General features: G+C 40.7%; 1 protein-coding gene across 1 annotated transcript in view; it reads right to left on the reverse strand.

The window, feature by feature from the left end:
- Nucleotides 1–2360: 2360 nt before the first annotated feature.
- The window catches only part of BPIFB2 (BPI fold containing family B member 2), a 103675-nt gene continuing 81733 nt past the window's right edge, over nt 2361–24302 (reverse strand). Inside the window, exons 13-16 of the mRNA XM_069652405.1 lie at nt 9885–9930; nt 5810–5873; nt 5534–5610; nt 2361–2717 (exon numbers count right to left, since the gene is read on the reverse strand). Coding sequence (XP_069508506.1) covers nt 2676–2717; nt 5534–5610; nt 5810–5873; nt 9885–9930 — 229 coding nt within the window. The 3' untranslated portion in view covers nt 2361–2675. The remainder of the gene's footprint in view (nt 2718–5533; nt 5611–5809; nt 5874–9884; nt 9931–24302) is intronic.

Consider the following 24302-nt stretch of genomic DNA (forward strand, 5'->3'; position numbering starts at 1 on the left):
AGGCGGTCCCAATCAATCAACCTAATTCAAGCCAGACACGAGATTAAACCTGTGTCCTCTCTCGCCATAGGCCCCAAGGAACTTTCAGACTTGATACAGGTCATGGATACTTCTGGTTCAGGAATACAGGAGTCGATTCTCATGTACTTGCATAAATCTGTCATGTAAATTCTGTTTCCATCTCCATTTTGCTTCCTGACACAAATAAAAACAGAAGAGTAATAGCAAACACTGAGTTCAGAAAGCCTGAAATATTGCTGAATCCACCATGTTGGAATCAAAATCTGGCTCCAATGAACTGAAAATAAACTGCATTATACCTCAAGGCCCAAGTTTGAGAGCATGTCATATGTACGTATTGGATGACCTCTACCTACAAATCACAGTCGGAGACAGAGGGACTCATACATTGTCTACCTTAAAGATCACCAATTTAAACTTTGCACAATTTACACAAGTGGCCATAAACTCAAGATCATGCATTCATAGGCGTGTTGGGTCAGAAGCCTTCTTACCTTGAAGCTGTGACCAGTAATGGGAATTTGAGGTTCAGCTGAATACCTCACATGTAATACATGTTTTAATATATGTTTTTCTTAGCTATGACCAGTAATAGGAATTAGAAATTATCTGACTACCTCACATTAATACATGTGTTCATTTTTGGTTTTTTTTCCTTATCCATAACCACTGATAGGAATTATTCTGAATTATTCAAGATACAGGCATTTATTCATGTATGCTTTTATTAGCACCTACAATATGTTTCTAGGTGCTCATGTATGCACTCTGCAACTCATTTGTTTGTTTATACAGTGATTATTAATCACAATTGCTACAATGTGCATGCTTTATTTTTTCCACCAACATAGGCTGCTTGTTTTGCAAATATAGCTCCTAAAAGTGCCAATAAGGATGCAAAGCACTGCAGATCTCTGAACTATTACAGCTGGCTTCAGGGGGGTGAAATGTGCCAGAATCTCATAACAATTGAAGACAGCCTTCATAGTCCAAACAACCTTTTAAAACACATACAACCTTTTAAAGGCCATGCTATGTGCGCTATGTATTTTCAGCGCTATGCTCAAACACGTGGAGACAGAGGGCCAAAACCTGCAAAAGCATTTGCACGTTTCTCTAGCTTAGCTAAGAACAAGGAAATGGTAGTTCCTACCAGCTTTTAGCATTGCATAGTTAATGCTTTTCTGATGGACTCAAGAAACAGGAAATTGTCAGGTGACACGAATAAGTTTAAACATGAGCAGTTTTCACATTTACAGAGTGGAGGCCAATGGTTTACAATGGCAAGCGCTATGTAATAATTGCAAAGATGTCATTATAGATGACAGAAAGCCTTCTAACGTAGCTTGCAGAGAGAAATGTTCCGCAAGGTTACAGATCCCCAACTAACATGAGAAAATTACACAGCTGATGAAAAAAGCAAATATGACAAATCCACAAGTGCAGGGCAGACATTTTGCTGTGAATAAATATATGGCCCAGCACGACACAAGGAGGGAGGCCAGCAGACTTGACTTCATTCTGAAGCCGGAAGGGCTGGTGAAGAGAAGCGAGAGCCACACACCACCATGTCCACTGCAGCAGATGCCTATCGAGTATTGTTCCTTTCCAAAACCTGAGTGCCAAGTGGATTGTCCACTGCCATAAAGCATAATGAGAAGGCATGTAGCTCAGAAAAGCTTAGAGGGAGATATGTGTTTCCTTTGCCATGCATTTTGCTTACAGGATAATCTTGTTCATAGGTTTGATGATATGTTATATCTACTTGTGTAATGAGGTTGAGAATGCTCAGAAGATAGAGGATCATATTAAAATGCATTAAAATAATAACTCTTTTGTCAAGTGTTCCTATGGCTATGAATGAGTTCCAGAATTCAAAGTCTGCTGATTGTAAGATTCTGGAAACTTTTTAGAGAAATATTTATTAACTGTGCAATTTCAAAGAATAGTAAGTGAATGTGGCATCATTGTTATTCTGTACTTTTATGCAGTGTGACAGACTTGTTTGAGGTATTACATACATAAAAGAATTAATGCAAATTAAAAAAATCCATAAAAATGCAATGTAGACAGGACATAATATAGCAACTGTTTGTAGTCGTCTATGGCTAAATACATATATTTAATTTCTACAAATAAGATGGATCATTTAACGCTCTATGAATCAGTCACCATAATGTGTATGGACTTTTAATGAACCCATTCTGCTTGCAGTTAGGGTGCATTCACTTACCTCTCCACACACACAGACACACCCACATAAATCCACAAAAATGAATGGATTCAACATCAGTGGATAGAAAAAACAGGAGTCTGAGACATCACACGCACCCTTGGAAGCAAATATAACAATGACAATTTATTGACAGCTTATAAACCATATAATTCAAGCATGGTATTCAGAGAAACCTAAAGCAAAACCCTCAATATTAATATCAGATATATTCTGGAGTCAGTTCATGAGTCCTCCACGTTTAAAATAATCTGTTTGGCAAGCAAGCTCCTTTTCTATGCATTGAGCACATTTTATGGGTTAATAGCAGCCTTAAATTGCTACATATTTTTTTTGACTGGATCTCAATTCATGTAAGCAATAGATGATGCTTGACCATGAGCAGATGGTGCATGAAAGTCTTTGAAGCCTTGGCCACTTGTCACTCTCGGTACTTCAGATCACAGGACACCACTGCATACTCCTGAAGGAAGAAATACATAAAACATCTCATTAAAGGTCAATTTACAAAGGGTGTGAACTATGCTCCCTCACGCTACTTCAATGCATAACTGACCTCTTCAGGAACACACAAGCATCTATGCATTGAAGTTATTTTTCTAAAAACTCTGAAAAGTTGCACCTCAATTGCTCAAAAGGTGTAGCAGCATTTTGCACTTTCAAATGATAAAATGTTTAACTAGCGTAAATAGCAAACATAAAAAGAGATGGAAAATTAAATAATCATTGGACAGGGACAGGGCCTGTCAGCCAGGGCAGATGGGTGCTTGCTTGCAGATGGCCAACAGTACTTTCTAAAACAGATGCAGTCCAACACCCTCTAACTGCTATGCAACACGAATCAATGTGAAGCTGAAACATTTTCAGGATACAAGATGAACTCAAAAACAGTGATGTCCCAGCCCCTTAGCAATGTGTTCCACTTTTTTCAGCTCTTAATCCACTATTATTGACGGTTATGTTTATGTTTATCCTATGTCTGTGAGTTTACATTGTTCAATTTATTGCAGCACACTAGCGAGCACCTCTTTGTGTTATGCATGTTTTGTTTGTAGTTTACCCTATCAAGTAAGAGCTATTTCACATCTAAATTGGTATTCTTGAACCTGTAGTTTGGTTCCGTGGGAAGCGTGGTGCTGTAGACTGAGAACTAGACTGCTACTGTCAAATAGGTAATTCTCCTACTCAGAGCTCTCAAAACTCCCCTCCTCACCTGAGCTGATGTCTTTCTCTGGAGTCTTCTTCTTTTTCCACAAACTTCCCTTTTTTTTATGAAGCTATGGCCTGCCACGAGAGTAAGCCACCATGACTGCCTGGTTGGGTAGCAGTGAGCTGGCCCCTCCCGGGACGGCCCGGAAAAAAGAGGAAAAAGCCGGAAAGCACAATAAAACCCTCAGCAGAATAGGTGGATCTGTGAAGTCTGCTTAGATGTAGTTCCTTAATGTCCAATGCGCTGAACAATGGCACGTACATCCACCAGCCGCCTGCCGTTCCGGCCTGGTGGAAGGTGGGTTCCGGTGGGAGGTAAGTCAGACCCAGAATCTGACAAGGGGAAGACGGGGCGCAGTCTCCAACCGACCAGGGGTAGAAGTCAGCAAGGTAGGAGCCAGAGAGAGGGAGAGACCATGCTCCAGTAGAAAGCGAAGGCAGAAACAGAGCACAACAAAGGTGGTTGCTGGGGAGTCAGGAGACCGGCAACCGATAGAAAGTGCAGAACAGGAGACAGAGAGAGAACCGAAGAAAACTGTGAGGCAGCGTGCCAAAGGGAGAGAGCCAGTAAGAAACAACAGAGCATAGACAGCAACTAGAAGCACCAAAGCAGGCAGAGACTGGAGACAAGTGAGGAGAGAGAGGCAGAGAAGCAGAGAGAAGGCGTGGCGAGCCGCGACCGGGAGAGAGAGAGAGATCGAAACAGCAAGGATGTGCGATGTGCATTAATGGTGAAAAAGCACTCAAACATCAGAACCCGATAAGGAAAACAACTGTAGAGGGTTGCAACGTGCCAACCGCCGGGAGGAAATGAAACAAATACCCCCCAGCGGTGGCCATGCTCTAACCACTAGACCGCTGACAGATGCGGAAGAGAAATGTAATGGCACAAACAATGGCTGCGGGCACGCCAGCACGCTGAGAGATGTGGAAGAGAAACGTAACGGCACAATCAATGGCCGCTGCCAGGAATCCCAGATGCGCTGGCCCATTCGGCGCATGACGGCTACTTTGACATTTAAAACTTCCAACAGTGACGTGTAAAGCTAGGTTAGCGCCCAATAAGTACCATAATACAACTAAATAGGAGACTGGAATACAAGTACAGATCTGGGGTACACGTGGCATTCTTAAATATATATTAGTTTCTCACCAAACATATCTACAGCTTGACTTGTATTTTTACAGCTACATGTAGCTGCACATTTAAACACATTACTAAACGTCATAGGACAGGCACAGGGAGAGTATTGTAGAGAAAATACAAGCTGACATAACTGTCAAGCTTGAAAACCCTGACCATGATATTCATTGTTAGAAATGATCCCTTCCTTTCTAAGCAGGAGCTAACTTGTGTTTATGTTATATCAATCTTTGTAAATATCAGCATATTAAAGAAGTGGGTTCCTCCATTTGCCCTGGGTTACACCAATAATGTGCTTGAGCTCCATACTCCACACAAGGTCTGTACAAGAGATCAATTCTCTGATAGTTCCATGTATAGTCTCCTTTTAGGAGTCACCCTTTATGAGATATCACACAATAAGTACATTTAATAACAGGCATGACGTTTAGCCCTGGGAGAAGATCTCAGTCCATATGTCAATGAAATGCTTTGGGATCTTTAGCTATCCAAACTCGATTGGGGATGATCTCAAGTTGCATGTTCATTCCACATATAATTTTGAATATCAGCAAAAGATCAGTAATTAGGGAACTTTTCTTTATTTAGACTTTAGAAGTTGTGAACACAATCAGATGTCCATATTTTTTTATATTTAAGAATATAAAATAGTGATAGAAAGTGCTGCTAAGGAACTGAAATGTTGGACTTGTTTGATATTGTGTATCCCTTTGTGTGATATTGATTATCCCTTGGGGACAATTTAGCAATAAACATTATTGGCAAGTGAAGCAGGTTCAAGAATGCTGGGCTGTTGCGTGATTGACGATGTGATCTATTGGACACATGTGCAAAGATTAAACTATTTCATGGTTCAGTGCATGTGTATTGTGGGGTGGTATTTCAGATACCATATTAAAACAGATGAGTCAAAATGACTTTCTTACCTGCTGTACATCCGTGACTGGCTTAATAAGTTCCACATCCGGAAGAGAAGGCAGAGACACCCCAACGCTTAGCACTTCTGAAGAATGTAGAAAGCAAGAGAAGGTTAGTGGGATGTGCTTTCCACAAGTGGCCATGGCACACATCCGGATATAAAGGACAACATGCAAGACGAGATCCAGCAGAAAAGAGGTGACCCTCAACATCATCTCTAACTAGTCATCCAAACCTCTATCTGGAAGCATCAAGATATATCAACACAAATGTTTTTAACTTACTGTTGATTTTAACCATGAATATATTCTTGAAATACGTGGTGATATATTCTGCAAGAGAAGACGCCTGGAAAGGAAATTAGATAACATTATTTCATTGACTTCAGCTTTGGGTATTTATTGGAGTATACAATGTGATACTCCTGAAGAAAGTGTAATTGAATTTCAGATGTCAGTTTCAATAACCCATTTCGATTCCATTTCGTGTTTCAATGTTCATATGTAATCCTATGTTCAAAATGTTACGTCGCAAATACAATATATTGACGCCTTTTGGAATTTCCATGAGGGTTCTGAGGATGGCAGATGCCAGCTTTTTCATCACAATTATTTGTCAATCAATTGATGAGAGATTATTTTAAAAATTAAGGGAAACAAATATAACTGCTGCCATAAGCATTTTTTATTTTATTTGTATGTTTTATTTTATTGGATATTTGTAAGGTGCCCATACAACAAATGGTGTTTCAAGGTGCCACTAATGTCTTTAGCTAACTATGCGCATCTGCACTCCCTCATTGTTTGCTTTTCTTTAGATTTTGATCAAATTAGAAATCAGACTTGACCGACATAATGCGAGTGGTGAGTGTTGAGGTCTTGATGTCAATCTTAATATTAGAGACCATTGGAGCGTTATAAATGGGAGTGAGCCTATTAACACAGTGGCGGCAAGTACTGCATTAACAGTACACATTTAAAAAGAAAATACTGCCTGACTTTCCCACGCATAATATTATGCCCCATCAGGTATTTACTGCATGTGGTAATCTTTGGGAACACTGCATGTGGTAAATTCCATCTGATTATGAGATGAAATGCCTCATCAAATATCTCCAATTCCTACACCCACAAGAAAGGTGGAGACAAAAACGTTTACAAAAAACTGATATTTTTTTACCGAGGGAGAAAGGAGCCAGCACATCCCTTCAATAATGGAACACAAACTATGAAGTGGGTAAACGGGGGGCAAGGGCACCTCTGATGCAAAGCTTCTCATGAACAATGAACTGCTGTAAAGGTACCAAAATGTCATTTTTCAGCATTAGTTTGCATTATACAGGTGCAGTATTATTGGCATGCATGTGCCATAACTGGCAATGTTCATGTCCCACTCACTATCACAGGGCTCAATGGTAGGCTGCTGTTCTTGGTGCTGGATTTGTTATGGAGTCTTGTTTAGGAACACCATTTAGGTATTGCAAGCTTTAGCCCGCTAGCATCATTCACGGAAAGAGCTACTAATGACAAAAATACCTCTAACAGCCATCAGTTTGGGGCGACTCACACAGGGACCAGAGTACCATTTGAGCACCCTAACCTGGAAAGGCTTCTGATCTCAAAGGGTAATATTACTATTTAGATGCAGATCTACTGTTAATAATGTCAGATTCTGAACCTTTTGCACAAACATTAACAATGCAGAACACACTACAAAAATATATGAATATACTAATAAAATGCATATATAAAACAATTACCTGATAGAGATAGTTCCGAAAAATAAAAAGGCCATTGGACTGTAATGTCTGTCAATTTCCTGTTTTATAGTTGGCTTTGGATAGGGTGCACTTATTACCATTATTTCATCTACCCAAGACCTTCTCCAGGCTGTAGGGGAGGCATGGTATCACAAGTATGACACTGACACAAAAGGCACAATTTACAAAACCTTTATTAAAGTTTCTGGGTTTGGAAATACTGCTATTCTGCCCTATTACTAAGGTGGGAGTAGTCTCGACCATCAAATGATAAATACACAGTCCTAGTGAAGTCCGTCAAATCAAAATGTCCTATGCTAACAAAACCTAATGCTTGTCCTATCTCTTGTACAAAAAGTGTATAAAGGAGAAATGTATTAAAATTGCTGAATCAGCTCTCCTCCCCACGTTAGACCACATGGAGTACGGTGGTCCTCGTAGGCATGGTGACACACTCTGGCTTGGTTTTTCTACACAAAGCAGTAAATAATTTGGATCAAGGCCCGCCTGGCCTTCCACCTTAAAGTTTCTCTTTCCGATCTTTCAAATAACGTTTTCAACAAAAAGGTTCACGCCGGTCCCCCTCTGTCGGGCTCAGACCTCTTCAAACAAAGTTCACTTGGGTCTCCCTCTTCAAACAAAGTTCACTTGGGTCTCCCTAGCTCAGACATTTCACAACAAAATTCATGTGCCCAACCCCCTGTCAGGCCCAGAAAACACTACTTGCAGGGGCCTCCCTTCCCCAAACGTATTACACTTCGGGTCTCCCTCAATCGGGCTCAGACCGCTTTCGGATGTTGAAGACCTCTGAATATGCTTAGCTTTCTTTACAGACTCACTTTTGCTGTTCATTCACTTTACCGTTACAAACAATGTGCTTTTCAGAGAGACTTTTGGGTGGGCTACTTCCTTTTCCCAGGCCACTCCATTACTCAGCATCGCTGATTTCACAGCTGTCCTTTCTTCAAAGTTCATTCACAGGTATGCCTTTCCTTGCATCTCATCCACATGCATGCAGCCTTCACTTGCGATATACTGTTGCCCCTTCCATCTTTCTTTAATACACACCGGTCTCTTCAGGTCGCTTGCCAACTCACTGTCTGTGTGCGTTTCTTTCTTGGTCTTTCGTTTTCCAATTCACGGTCACTGGCATCCTTGAAACACAATACAGCCTTCTGATTTGGGATCTGGACATCCCCACGTGTCTTTCATGTCCTGTTGGAGGCAACAACCTCATGTAGAGAACTCCTGTGGTTTTTGACCTGCAGCTCTCGTCCCTTGGTCTGTCGCTTTGCTCCAGTAGGTTTGCCTTCACCACGGAAGTTCTGCTCGTACTTCTGTGCCACCTTTCTCAGAGTGTGTCTCTAGGCGCTGGGTTTTATTCATGTGAGGAGAGCTAATTGGTATCAGGTGAATGCACTTAAAGTCAAGTGCCTGATTTTGCCTGACCCGATTAGTGGGACATGCCCAGTACGATGTATAAGAGTTAGTCTTGTTACTCTCAGTCACCCTTTTCCTCGGCTCAGTGTTTGTGTAAAAAGGGGGGGGGAGTTGGGACCTCAGAGAATCCTAAAAAATAGGATGGGTTAGGTGAACAAAACAGGGGGGAATGCCGCATCTCACCATCAACTTTCTCACCCCCACTCCCCGAAGACTCCTCACTCAGGTGATCCTCCCGCACTGGTCCACCCCGAGGGTCTGGATCCAAAGGTGATGGCCGTACCCTGGCCACCTGAGAGAGAGATCCCCAGGGACTAGTGGGTGAGACACCCTTTGGTTTCTCACAAGGCCCTCTGCAAGTTCACCTCCTTCCTTCCATCCCCCACTCAGAAAGCTTTCTCAAATCACTGTGGTTACTTAGTAGAAACAGAAAATGGCTCCACTTCCACTCTCTTGCCAATATTATTTGTATTCACATTCTCAGGGCACATGGAGGCCTTCAATGTGTACACATCAGGGTTTCCCAGGCAAAAATGTAAAGGTACACGTGCGTGCCACTAAAGGTGCAGTTTAGAGGTGTTGGTCACATTGTAGATATAAAATGCTTTATTATTTGCAGGTCAATGTTATATTTGTACATTTTGACTCATGTGTCATTTCATGTTAGCACAATGGAGAAAATCAGTGACAACCACTCAGCATTTCAATGGTAGATTCGCCCAATCAGAAAATAGAATGTAGGAATGACACATCAACGGACCATTTAACAGCCGTCTACAATTTTCATTCATATCTTCTGATTCAATAAATCAAATAGAGAAATGACAAAATAAATGCCTAATTATATATGGATCACATCTGTCTAGAAATAAATATCGAGATGGAGACACGAACAATCAGAAAAAGGCACTACATTGTCACTGATTCACCCAGATTAACACTTTGAGTTGACCGCAAATAAACCATCTCTCCTAGACACAAGCCTGTCTTTTTATTGCAACTGCAAAGTTCTATCCATCAGTCCTTTTCTGGACAAAGATGCGTGTGTACAGGGGCCACTTGCTTTGCTCCCGGACAGAATATTTTGGACATAGAGACTTGCTGCAAGTCAGAGGAAAATAACTTTGGTAACAACTGTGTAATTCGGGAAAAACGCTTACCTTGCATGGGCCAACGCTGGAAGACACCAAAGCTACTTGCAAGTCACTGGGGAAAGAGGTTATTATAGTTTAGGAATAGGCACATATCATTTGCAAGCGTTAGACATAAACATTTGGGCTTTGAAACACGGATTCTTAGGTTTACTATTAAATATTACGAGATGGGAATCATTATTTAGCTTCTTTTAGCCAATCAGAATGTTCGGATTGCAGTCAATAACTACTGGAATTAACTGTATTCCCGATCTGCAGACTCCAGAAAGCAGCAAGAAAAACATGGACATTTTTTTTCTGCATTCCCATTCAGGAAATAGCAACACATTTTCCCAGCAACATTTCTTTCAACAAGACTTGGCAACCTAGTGTAAAGTTGCCATCAAAGTGAAAAGTAGAGCATTGAACAATTCTTTCACTTTTATGAAGAAAAAGCATTCACTTTAACATGCACATAAAGCAAGCACATGGTAAACCAGTTCAAGTTCAACCAAGTTTACTAATACAATGCTTGCTTTATAAAGACAATCTAGTAATTTATCTATTACAAAATGAAAACACATTTAATTTACTAACACATTTGGTGTGGTTTACTTATTATTAGCACCGGGGCCAGCGCAGCAGCCAGTCAGGTTGTTTCAAACCCCACCTGAGCCAAACGATGTTAACATGCATCCGTAGCAAGCTGCAAACTGCTCACACCCGCCCCACTATCTTCTGGATCCTCCCCTTCCCCCTGCTTGCCACTTCATGTACACGCTCCACTCACATGTCGGCTTTAGCACTACCGCAATGCCACACTTTAAAATATGCTCATGGATCCCCACCTTCCATTTCCATGGTCGCCAACTTTGGTCAGTATTTGTTTTGGAGAACAAGTTACAGTGTGCACATAATCCGATTTCCCAAACTCAAACATTCCTATCAGCACCTGAGTATATAAACCCCATACTATTACTTATTACTATTACTTGGGAGCTGGTTATTATCCAACGATAATGACCCCTCCCTCAATCTATAAGGCAATATTAACAAGTGAATTTACTACCATGCATCTCTCAAGTGATAAAAATACATTATAGAACATGGGGTTGCCAGGTAATATTGCCCTCACTAGGCACGCTTTGTTATAACCTTGTCAAAATGCTGAAAATATTGCTTCTGAGTGCATTAGAAATGGGGGGCAATATTGCAGTGATAGTCAAAAGACTAAGGTTGGAAGATAAAAATGTGATTAAAAAGAAAAAGAACAGTCAGAGAGCTAAGAACTTGTTAGCATTTTGAGTGATTGCATCCAACAGGAAGCTGGGGGGTGGGTGGGGTGAAGTGGAGTTAGACAAAACTAATGGCTTAGACATGTTAGTAATCTGCCTAGCCAAACAGAACATTTCCCCCTTGCGGTTGAACCGTTTGCCTGGCCAAAGACCAAATCACAAACAGTGCCATTGACAATGAAGAATTGGTCTTTACATTGCATGAGGTTAAATATGCACTGATGCTCAAAAAGCCGGAAAAACTCCTATTTTATATAGCCATCCAAATGACTTCTTTAAAATTGAGGTGACATTCTGGATCACCGTATTAACAACATTATATTATATAACTAATATCTTTGGACTCATTCCGGAAACCTGGATCAGTGCAGAAATAGTTTCCATTTTTAAGAAAGTAAGGTGTGATGTGCCTACTAATTACCACCCAATCACACTCATACATTAATTGGGAAACAAGTGTACAAAGATAGTACCTCATTGACTAAACAAATGGACTCATGTTCATCATATTATCTCCAAACTTTGGGAAATCTTCACTGCAGTTCAGGTATGTAGGCTATTACTTCTAATCGAGAACTATGTGATGAGAGGAAAGAGAGGATTGGGTATGCTATTTGTAGACCTTAGGATGACACTTAAGTTGTGTTCATCACCCCACCTTGTGGCCTAGATGGACGACATCATTATGACCCTGGCGGAAGACCATGGTGCTATTAGCACCATGGTCCATGCCGGTAAGTTACTGACTCCGCCATGGAGAAAGGGGGAATTACCACCCCATTACAAGGTTGGCGAGGCGGTAATTCCCCCTTCCTCCATGGCCCTTCCCCATTCCCATTTTTGCCCCATAGGGCTCAATGGGAATGGGGAAGGCGCTAAGTACGGTGCCGCAAATTGCAGCACCGTAATTAGCACCAAGGTCCCTTTGCGGCACCCTACTTTAACGGCTGGTCTACACCAGCCGTTAAGGTCGGGTCCCGCAAAGGGACCTCGTAATTAGGCGCTAATAGGTTAACGGCGCTGCAGCCTTTTACGGCGCTGTTAACCCATTAGCGCCTGGGTCGTAATGAGGCCCCATGGTGTCTCTAAAAATCTTTGGCCATCTGTGGAAGCATATATTCAAATAACTATTCATCAGTCAGGTGTGAAGTGGGTGGATAACACAACCACAAGTTTGCCATCAAGCTAGGGGTCAGACAATATTGTTTGATTGAACCCATGCTCTTGCCATTATACTTAAAGGACTTGGTAGAAGAAGTGGTGAATCTCGTTACTGATACCCCTACGATTGATGGTAAACAGAAGGGCATCATAATATTTGTTGTTGATGCAATATTGATCTCTATATTGATCTCTAGAACCGCAATGCTCCTTCACAAACAATTGAGTGTATTTCCCAATGGATGCAGGGCATTAGGATTAAAAATAAATATTAAAAGACAAACTCGATGGTATGCCAAAGGAGCAGATATTTGACAGTTAATATGTCCTTTGAGAGTGAGGCTATAGAACCTGTAGATTACTATGAACTTCCAAGTGTGAGGATCTCTAAAGTCTTGGAAGAACCAATTTTGTAAGTGTGGATCACTAATAAATTGTAGATCAAGTTTGATGGAAGTTTATCGAGCACAGTGTTAATCATCAGCATCTTATGGTGCTGAAATATAGCGACATCAGAGCATGGACCTCATGGTACAAGTGGAAATCACATTTTTAAGATAACCAGTGTAATTTTCTAGGAATACACCCATCACAGATCTAGAATATGTGCTGTGACGTAAGGGCATTGGTTATGTTATTACATATAAGAAGTTCTTCTCTGGGTTAGATGATGGCCTGTAGCACAATTGTCTGCATACAGAACAGCAGTGCTTGAAATTATTAAATTACCTGGTATTTTAACATGGCATTGGCACTCTAATGCTAAAAAATGTTAACAACAATTAGGTATGGTAATTTAACAGTCAATCCTGTCCAGCTAGATGTTCTGGAGGGCCATCAAATAAAAGTGGCTTATGAAAGTTTGCTGATGACAGTCTTCTTCTCTAAGGGCAAGATTTTGTTCCATAAATACATATCATGGAAAACTGAACCCGAGCAGAAAAGTACCTCTTTTAGATAAACAAATCAACAACCATTAGGTTCTTATATAGCACATTGGAATGACACCAATCTGTCCAAAAACTGTTGTAAGATAAATCTATTTTTTGTTTTTATGCATTTTGTACATGGCAAAAATCCAAAATTCTCCTATCCTATAACTAAAAAACAATGCATTACTATCTACTGTAGCAACTCCGACACTTTGCAAATCGACAGATAACTGATGAAGCATTTATGCCGTGACAAATGTTCTAGTCAATGCATGGCCGTGCATGCAAAGATGTGTTATATTCCCAAGATAAATCAAGACATTCATATGTCTTCAATTTATATTTTGTTTTTAAGTACTCAATTGAGGATCATTCTGAACATTAAAACAAAGAATGCTGTTTTTCATCTTTAATTTCTTTTGACCAATTTCCTTGCTCCTAAATAACTCCCAAACGTAGACCGAATAGTTGCCACACCCTCCATATGAACAGCACCCTAATTCATACCAAAAGCACAAAGGGGCTTTGAGGAAGTGAGATATGTCTTCATCAGCAAGAGCTAATCCATCTTCAGAAATAGAACAGTGATGTATTTGTTCAAGCATGACATCTATACATTCTTCTGAGGATTTTAATCTTGAGATTCTGTTCCTATTTACAGCACCATTTTTGGACGTTCTAATGTCTCCTCTACACGTCCCCTTCACAGTCCTCTGTCACCTTACACATTCAACTTCATTCATGGGCCAAAGGTCATAATGAATGTACCGTCTTGTCAAAACTGTCACAAGTAGAGTCATACAACTCAAAGGCACAGATGGTTTCGAGTTAATTATTTTTATATTTCTCCCAAAACATTTAAGGTTACATGCACTACAACACTCACATCATCCTTGGCACCCACGAGCAGAGCATGTCGGATGCACCCCACCGTTGATGGCGGTGCCAGTGAATCCAGCTCCCCCATTCCCATTGAGCCCTATGGGGCCCAAATGGGAATGGGGAAGCTTGTTTTCCGCCGCCCATGAATGGGCAAATACCGGGTCAGGCAAGGCCGCAATGACCCGGTAATTTCTCATTTCTGGATGCCGGAAAAAAAAAAAAAAATACCGGCCGCAGCCATGCCTGTATTACACCGCCAGTCTTGTAATGAGGCCCTGAGTCTCTTTGGTCAAACATTGGCTAAAACAGTCCAGGGAAATCAGAGTGACAGTGGTGTTTCCACCCACCCAAGGATGCTGTAATGAGTAAAAAAAGTGTGGCCTGACCTGAAGCACAGTATTTGCCTGAAGTCTGCTGAGCACCGATCAGAGGTGCCACCCACAGGAAGTATGAGGGTGCCTTCCCTTGTGAATCAGCAGTGGTGTGGATGAAGCAGCCACCATTCTGACCCTTAGTGATAAGAGGGATTCGCCAGTCAGGAGGCTGGAGGAGGACTGTTACTAAATTGAACATAACCATGTATGGCAAGTGCAATCAAAAGATATCTGCACAGTACTTGGAACATAACTATTTGTCCTGTACAGAACAAGGTGTGTGCCTGACGCAACATAACAATGATTGCAATACATACTCTCGATGTCATTGAAGACATGGTTGTCAAAAAGGAGATAAATACATATCAATATGATTATACCATTTCACTATCCAAGCACGACATTAGATGTGAATTCAATGACCCAACTTTAGATGATAAAGTATGTGATATGGACGTGATCATGGATGACAAAATGACACATATAATATTCCAACACCTATTCAGTGTTTTCTTTATTGTAACTTAACTTCAGTTTCCCTAAAAGTATTTGCTTCAATCGCCATAGAACTGTCTTGCATAGTGCACACGAGTAACCATTACTGCATCTTTCCTGCCTACCTAATACACAGACCGCATACAGTATAAAACATGGCTGCTAAACTACACCACTCTTTCAATCAAGAAACCAAATTGCAGCTGCCATACACACAGTCCACTGGCAACCAATGAAACAATTTGTGAAAGCCAAATCTCTATGAATTGTGTTGAGGCAACTCCAATTTTCTGCAAAATAAAATCACCAAATACATACTCAAAAGGTCCGCTCGGATCAGGAAATGCATATATATTTTATATACCATACTTTGAGGAATAAGCATTGACAAAGCCAATAGTTTTCCCTTTTACACTTATAGGCATGAATTCGTGTTTGCACCGTAAAGAATGGGCCCAGCTCAAAGAACATGCAAGTTGAAGTGCACATCATCACATGCCTGTTGTTAGGTGAGCGATCAGCGTCTAAAATCATCTACAATCTTATTGAGTACTTCTTCTATTTTGCATCAGCATAAAGCCTGTAGATCTCAAAGTCTGTTACAAAGGCCCATGAAATGCTTTTGATATCTGCACCATTCAGCATAGTAATTCAGAACAACAGAACAGTGTTGCTCCTAGGAATGCTTTGACTACAGTGCCAAAAAGTAGGGCTGCTACACGCTGAAAGAGAATACAGACGTATATAATACGGAAGGCCATGTGCAGGAAGGCACATACTGCTTAATAATTATTGATTGTAGCAATATAAGAACGTCTTACTTTACTAATATGCAAAACCAGTTCAACTGTCATGCCAATATGAAGAGGGCGTCAACATATCTGTATACATTTGGATAAATGTGGTAGCCCTGCTACTGACAACAAAAGTAACCTATTTTATAGGATGGTTTTCACCCAGTAGGCTTTTCAACCATCGTTAGCCCACTGTATGGTACCACAGGAGAAATAACCACTTGCATAACAGTCTGTGCCCCACCACAAAGGCTGTCTGCACTTCTGATCAGAGCAGGAGTTCCAGTAGCTACTCCAAACACGTGTTTCTACCTTGGCGGTGATCATCATTGGGGTGTGGCTGCACCGGTGTGCCTCTATAAGCACAGTGAGAAAAGAGTTTAGTTCTAGGTTGATAACTTGCATGGCCTGATAACCTGTTTTATGAGATGTTTCCCAGCTGAGTGCGCAACTACATTTTATATAACACAATCTTACCAGCTGATAGATATCTGTTTGCATATCAGTCCCTTCTCAGCCATGACGGCAGTTTTGCATTGAAATGCTGAGCACGAGTGCCATACCAATCCTAGACATGTGCTGCTGCTATGTTGAGCATAACCGGTACTGTGCAGCTGTTGTGCAGCATCCCATTAAACGCAGTAAGTAATGGGTCCATGTCTGAATTACCCTTAATAAATTAGGGTGTATTCCCATGATTATCAAAACTTGCAGAAATGCATAAGCCTCTCTGCTGATAAGGAACACAGAAAAAAAAACCTTTTCTAAGGGTGAGGTTCGGAATCAGGAATGTCTACAAAGTCATTTTTTGAATTACTGCATTCACAAAAGGTGGTTCATTAATGACACCGAAACAAAAGCAATGGTGATGGGTTCATCTGAATGCACCAGGGAGAGCTTCTGTGTAAATGGTTGGTGTTCAGATGTAGTATCTCAGTTTTACTACCAGAGATTGCATTTTGATAATAAAATAGGGTTGGGGATGCAGCTGGGAAACAGTTTGAATACATTGTGCCAATTTGCTGGCATGGATCTTGTGATCAATAAGACATTTGGGGGATGCACAGAAGCACAGATCCTTGATATCATATGGTGCTGAGCTGCTCTCAAAGAGGCATGAAGAAATGGGGCAGTGTCAGTCGTAACATGTGCTAACCTACTGTTTTAGACATAGTCATTTGCTTGTACATGTCCACTAAGTCTGTTGCCTGCCATACCCACCTAAGTTTAAGCTTGGGATAGGGAATGCAGCAAGTCACTTTTTGGACCCTTGTATTTGAGGCCTAATTCACAAAGGGGTTTTGCCATTACAAAACTTTAAAAACGCTTCTATGAATTAGGCCCATAATAAACATATAAACCAGAAAAGGGGCAGGATGGCACACTGCAGAACCACAGCAACAGAACCAAACAAAACGGCTTTTAATGGGGAAAATCCCACGGGCATAGAAGGAAGCCACATGGAGTGACGCGTTTTGCACCATTCAGGTGTATGATCACACAAAGGTAGTCCGTCTCAGTCGCATGTAAATAATTTGCAAGAACCTCATTAGTTTCTCACCACTAGACTGCGCAAGCACGGAGTAAACAAATGCACAGTGCCACCATGTTGGAATCCATTGAAAAACTCAATTTACAATTCCTGCAAAATGCTGCAACCATAATAAATCGATTTTAACAGCCATGATAAAGTGCTTAGTGCTTACATAGCAGACATACGGAAGTTAACATGGTGATATATTATAAAGTGTCTAGTGCATGTAAATACAATAGGTATGCAAAACTGCAACCATCTAAAATAGAATATAACAGCACATCGCAAAGTGCTTAATGCTTATATAACGACCATATGGAAGTTCATGGAGCAGCAGAGTATAAAGTCTCTGGTTCTATCTTGTTTCATCCCCTGTTTTATTTTCAATGATTTACTTGCCAAAAACTTTTTTACCCAAAAAACGAATATTTTTAAAGAAAACTATTTTCGCCGATCCCCCACCAAACCATGCCTCCCCTATTATATACTCCCTGTTCCCCACCCACGGCATCCTTTATATCCCCTTATCCAACCACCCTACTATATTTTTCAATTCGTTTTTCATTGAAAAATGTTCGGCAAAAAACTAATCGGAAAATATACTGCCGATGAAACAACTGTATACCAAAGTGTCTAGTTCAAAGAAAAATCTTAAGTGTGCAAAGCAGGCAAATAAAAGCTAATCTAGCAGCACATTATAAAGTGTCTAGTGCAAATAACAATTTAAAACATAAATATGGGGAACTACTGACTGAATTGAACAGGTCCAAGGAACAAACAAGAAAGAAGAAATACATTAAGATGAAATATTACTAATATGAAGCAAAGAAACATGCTAAAATATTGCTTGCACACCATTTAACGACACCAGAACCAAAATTGTAAATTTGCAGGGTTTGATAAAGGGCACAAAATGCAAAATTAAATGCAAGCCTATCCAACATAAATTGAAAGAAGGCAAGTCAATACTGAACAATAGTGCATCATATTGATGTGTCAAACGGTGGCAAGCAATATACATCAGCATAAATAAAGTACAGAGTGCAACTGTGCTGAGAAATACATGAATCAAGTGCAAGTGCAATAACACCACCAAACACAGCAAGCATGTGCTAAATGCAACAGCTATACAAAACCATCCCTGAAATCAGGTAAACACAACAACCTGTATCAACAAAGACTATCGCCAGCGGTGATGAAAAATATATAGTGGGCACGGCCGAAGAGCATTACTGATTTATAATATACAGTTGGCACAGCATAGACAGTTGCGCTGAGAAATATTTATTGGGCACGGCCAAAGGCTGTGGCCACTCCATGGCCTCTGGCCAGTGGTACTGAAAAATATACAGGCCATAGCTGTATAGGTGAGTAAACCTAAAGCAACAAAACCCTTGAAATTCAGCTATTTGGGAAACTCAGGACTGGCTTAACTAGGCGCTTTCCTGTTGCAAAGCCCAAGAGCACATATATATTATGAGAGAAGGAGGGCTGAGGAGTAGAATATGTATGAACTCATGGTTGTTTTACTTTTATGGTTTTATCTCTCAATTGTTGTCTTTTTTTCTTTTGATCTGTTTTTGTGTTTTCATAAAATGTGTTTGTACATTGTGAATGTACTATTTTACGAAGTGACTATATTGTCTGCTTTTTTATGGTTTGTTCACTGAAATAAAGCAATATCATATCGTATCGTATTAGAGAAGAAATTCACAATGCCATACAAAATGGCATTATGGGGGAAATGGCATTATGGGGAAGATCAACTGGACCACTCCAAGTTAAGCCAGTCCTGAGTTTCCCAATGCACTGAATTTCAAGGGTTTTGTGGCGTTAAGTTTACTCACCTCAACTGCACTTCAACTAAAGTTTTTTCCTTAAAATGTATATATGTATACATACAATCTGCAGCTAATTACCATGTGCTGTTCTGACTGTAGATCAAATTGCTTCCTTACATGTCTTTGTTCATTGTTGAAGGAATCTCTGTCTGAAATGTTCATCTAAGGACCTTGGTATCTCCTATTTCTGATCATATCCCTGTCCTACCAATTATATATTGGATTACGGTATTGGGTTACCCAAAGGATGGATTATACTAAGCCACATTGAAAGATTTCTTAGACTTGGATGCTTGCATGTAGATCCCGTTTCTTGCCTTGTTCTTGAAGCCTTATTATGGATTTGGTTTTGGAACCAACTCAGGGTCTCCAACTAGAATTATTAGAGATTCACTTGGGGAACTGGGGAAGAGATTGCGGGATGTGTGAAGAGAAATGATGTTGAGAAACCTGGACAAATGTCATATACTGCCCTGGTGTTTGAAACTTAAGGCAATACGTGTGACTGAGGGCTCATGTATGCATAAGGAGGCTAAGAAGCTATGCATGCAGTTTAGATTGTGATGACTCCCCTGGGTTATCTACCTGCTATGTTGCATCTTAATACTATGTGGCCATGGTCATAACCGTTTTGAGACTATTGTGCACTTCTTACTTTCATGTCTGTGTTATTTCAGGTGGAGGCAGAACAAGATACATATCCCTCTTTAGTTCAAACAAAATTAAAATGTTTAAGGGTCTCAATGAAAACTGTTTGTCCACTAAAGATGGTAGGGTGGCAGAAGTAGTAGCCCAATCTATCACTGTGGCCTGAAACGAAAGAGGATAGGCCCGTGCTCTCTAAATTTGTGGGCTTTGCTTAGAGGAGATAGGAAGAGCTCTGACAAAATGATGTGGGGGTTGGCCTATGGAAAATGTAAACATATTGATTCTGTCTTAGTATGGTTATGTCTTATTTTATGTATTGTGTTCTACCCATGATCTTGTTAGTGCATGATATTGAATTGTATTATATTGTGATGTTGTTTACTAAAGTGTAAAGTGATGATTCTGATGATGATGATGATGACAATGATGAAGAGAGAAAGATAGTAAACAGGGATAACATTGGGAGAGAGATAGACTAAGAGGGTCATATGGATATCAAAAAGAAGATCGTATAAAGCTTTACAGAAGGGTCTAGAGAAAGAGACCTTGACTAACTCAGAGGCTGCACCTGAGAGAGTCAGAGTATGTGAAGAAAATAACATATTAAAAGGAGAGGAATGTACAAGGACTATGATAAAGGCAAATAGATATGATGAAGAATTGTGGTGAAGGAAAATTGCCGTGACAAAGAAGGAGGCCTATGACAAAGGACTGTGATGAACTATGTGGACTGATAAAGGACTTTGAAGAAGAAGGAACAACTTAATGAAGGACTGTGATGAAGAAGAAAGACTGTGATGAAGGAAAGGGACTTTGATAAAGAATATGGACTGTGATGAAAGACTCTGATTAAAGAAATAGACTTTGATAAAGATGTACTATGATGAAGGAGTGATATGATGAAGGAAAAGGACATAAATAAGGGGGAAGGACTGTAAGAATGTAGAAGGACTGTCACAAAGAAGGACTATGATAAGCAAAGAAAAGTATTGTAATGACAGAGAAGGGTTTTGATGAAGATGGAGTGGTATGATGAAGAAAAGGCTGATGCAGCGCATGGACCATGCCAAGCAGAAGGAGCTGTGACAAATGACTGCAAAGAAGGACACACACAAATGAGAAGTAGAGATGATGATTAAGGACTGTGATGATTGAGAAGCACTTTCATGAAGGTGAAGGTCTGTGATGAAGGACTGTGAAGAGGAAAAAAGCCTATAATGAAGGAGAAATGTGAAAAAAGAGGGACAACTCATACTAAAGATTATGTAAAAGAGAATGAATCTGATGAAGGGGAATGATTGTGACCAAGCGAACCAACTGCGATAAAGCAGGATGACTGTGATGAAGGACAAGGACTGTGATGAAGAGAAAAGATTATGATGAAGTGCTATGACAAAAGAGAATCAATGACAATGACAAAGAACTGTGATGAAAGAGAAAGACTGTGACAAAGGGGAAGGGCTGTGATAAAGAAGAATGACAAAGTTGAAGGAAAGGGCTGGTAACTTTACATTTAATAATGGTCCCTTTTGTAGTATTATTTATTTTATCTTAATCGCAATAAAATGGTGAGGGAACATCAACAGATATAAAAGGGATATCAACCTGCTTTTACTTCCTTTGCTTTGTTGTGGGTTAGAGGATAAGGATCTTAGCCTTTTATTTCTACAACCACTGGTAAGAGGAGCAGGAAATAGGGTGCTTCTTTGGAAGTCTTACAGGAAAGCCAAGATAAAACCCTACTGAATATTATTGATGCCTTCTCAAAATGTGTTACAAATTGGAGAGGGATTTGTATAGTATATATAAATGAATTGGCCCTGTAAAACAAAACACCTGACTTTCAACTAGTTGCAGAGACAAACTGGAGCTCTTCTCGAGGCTGTTACAGCAGTCCCCTCCACCCCCCAATGTTATTGATTTTAGACTAAGAAAGAGTTATCCAAAAGAAGGGTAGGGATAGCCAACCCACATTGGGAAGCTTTATGTATGTCTGCAACATCCAATGATAATAAATGTTTCTGCAGTATTATTTCAAGAAACACTAATGGGCTAGATCTGGCTGTCCATAAAGTTCAGGAAACGTATTTGAATAAGAAAGTGTGGATTGAACAATGTCACACTTTATATGGCTCTGGGGCAGACTTGGACTTGAACGGTAGCAGTCGCAAAAATGTACTTTGGACATTTTTGCTTTCTGGAACCTTGGAGCCCTTCACAATTAAAGACAGGACTGAAGGCACCTGGGTATGGACGGGGTACTACATTATTTATTCTGTTCTTGCAATGATTTATGGGCTCCTTTCCTGATGTATGTAATGCTTTTCTGTCTGAAACCTACATTCCTGAGAGCTGGAAAATTGCTAATATAGTTCCAATTTACAAAAAAGCCCCGAAGTCTCTTCCTTCCTCCTATCGCCTCATCACGTTGTTAAATGGGACGTCAACACTTTTTCCGGGAGTCCTAATGAATTAACTGGAGGAATGGATAATGGACAGAATATCCTGTCCAACACCCAGCTGGAATGTAGGCTTGGTATGGGCACTGCCAATTACCTGGCCTTGCAAAGTATGCCTGTCTCTTGGGGCTCCTGTCTACGTGGGCTTTATCAACCTTATTTCTGCTTTGGGCACTTAACAAGGGCCTCTTTTGGAGAACTCTTGACGGAATGGGTGTCCTAAGACCCTTGCTCAGGATGCTGGAATCTCTGCTCATTGGTTCCAGGTTAAAGGTCCATTATGGACAGGCGGGGGAGTTAAGCAGATTTATTGGGATAGGGAAATGGGTCAGGCAGTGGTGTGTGCTCACACCTCTCCTGTTTAACCTCTGTATTCATTTTCTCCCATCCTATTTAGAAAGTCTGGATGTAGATGCATCCAAGTGCAAAGGTAGAACGATTTCAGTGTTGCGCTGTGCTGATGATGCTGGTTAATGCTGGGAAATGCTACTTAATATGCTCCTCCAACAACGCCCAGCGACGCCCAAGAATAATTTTTAATGGTCATTGTTTGTCATGTAGTCTAAATTTCGAGTATTAGCAAATCATTTTTAATAATAGGCTTTCATGTAAGGCAAATATAAGTAAAAGCAGAGCTAAGATGAAAGAAGTAGTGGGCGGTCTACTTAGATTTGCGAGGGTGTTGCATCAATATTTGGTTAATCCTATGCTAACAGTTTACAGGGGAAATGACGTAGCAGTGGGGTCTTAGCACAGCAAACTATGGCTGTGGGTAATCATGATGAGTTACAGTGTGTTGAAAGTACTTTGCTTTCATACCTTTTCGGTGTTCCCCCTCCATCTCTATTTATGTTACTCATCTAGAAACAGGATTAGTCCATCTTTGAGATACTCTCCTCCTAAATCTTATTTTATTTTTGGCATTCTTTGTGGGCTAGTCATGATGAGAGCCTAACTAAATTACTTAAAAGACATCTGTTTTCCCTACGTAAATGTGACAGAATTAGTTGGTTGGCTTTTATTGGAACATCCTTGAGAACTGAGAGTTTGGGACAGAGATTTGACAAGCCCGAAAATATTATTTGAATGTCAAAGAGGTTCCTAAAATGGAAATTCCTGACTGTCGGGAAATCCCAGGGAAGATATGAATCTCCCTGAATCCTCAGTGAGACATTGGGCCTCATTTCCAGTATGGACGTAGTGATGGCGCTATTTGCGCCATGACTACCTCCCATACCGGTACCGACTCCGACCTGGTTCAATTGGGACTTACTGGTGTAGTCCAAACTTAGCGGGACCAGTAAATCCCCATTGAAAAAGGCAATCCCCATTCCCATTTGAGCCCCCATAGGGCAGGTTGCCGCCGGACCAGTAACAAATTACCGGCGCCTGACTTCCCGGTGCCACCGGGCTATTGCAAGACTGGAGGGCGGGAAGTCAGGCGCCGGTAATTCTGTTAGCCCCCATTCCCATGGCCACCATGGGAATGGGGGTCACGGGAGCACAAGCACCGTTAGCAACTCGGTTTGCTAACGGTGCCAGTGATGATGAAGGACTAAGACAGGGGGGTAGGATTTGAATGAAGGAGAAGGACTGTGATGAAAGGGGAGGACTGTAATGAATAAGGACTGAGATTAAGGAAAATGTCTGTGTCAAAGGAGGACTTTGACAAAGACGAATAAAGGACTTTGATGATGTGCTGCAATGAAGGTGATGCTCTGTGACAAAGGTCTGCAACAAGGAATAAGGGCAATGACTAAGAATGGTAGTGATGAGGAAGAATGTCTGTTATGAATGATTGTGACAGGGGGGATGGACTGTGAAAAAAGGAATTATGACAAAAGATGGCATGATAAAGAATAAGGAAGGACTGGGATGATGGAGAAGTACTGTGGCGAATCACTGCAACAAAGCAGAAGACTGTGATGTAGTACTGTGATTAAGGGAACAGCTGTGAATAAGAACTGTACAAAATGAGAAAGAGTGTGACAGAAAAAGGCTGTGACACAGAGAAAATCCTTTGAAGATAG

Source organism: Ambystoma mexicanum, chromosome 3p (genome assembly GCF_040938575.1).
Source record: "Ambystoma mexicanum isolate Mex_15411 chromosome 3p, UKY_AmexF1_1, whole genome shotgun sequence".
Classification (NCBI taxonomy): domain Eukaryota; kingdom Metazoa; phylum Chordata; class Amphibia; order Caudata; family Ambystomatidae; genus Ambystoma; species Ambystoma mexicanum.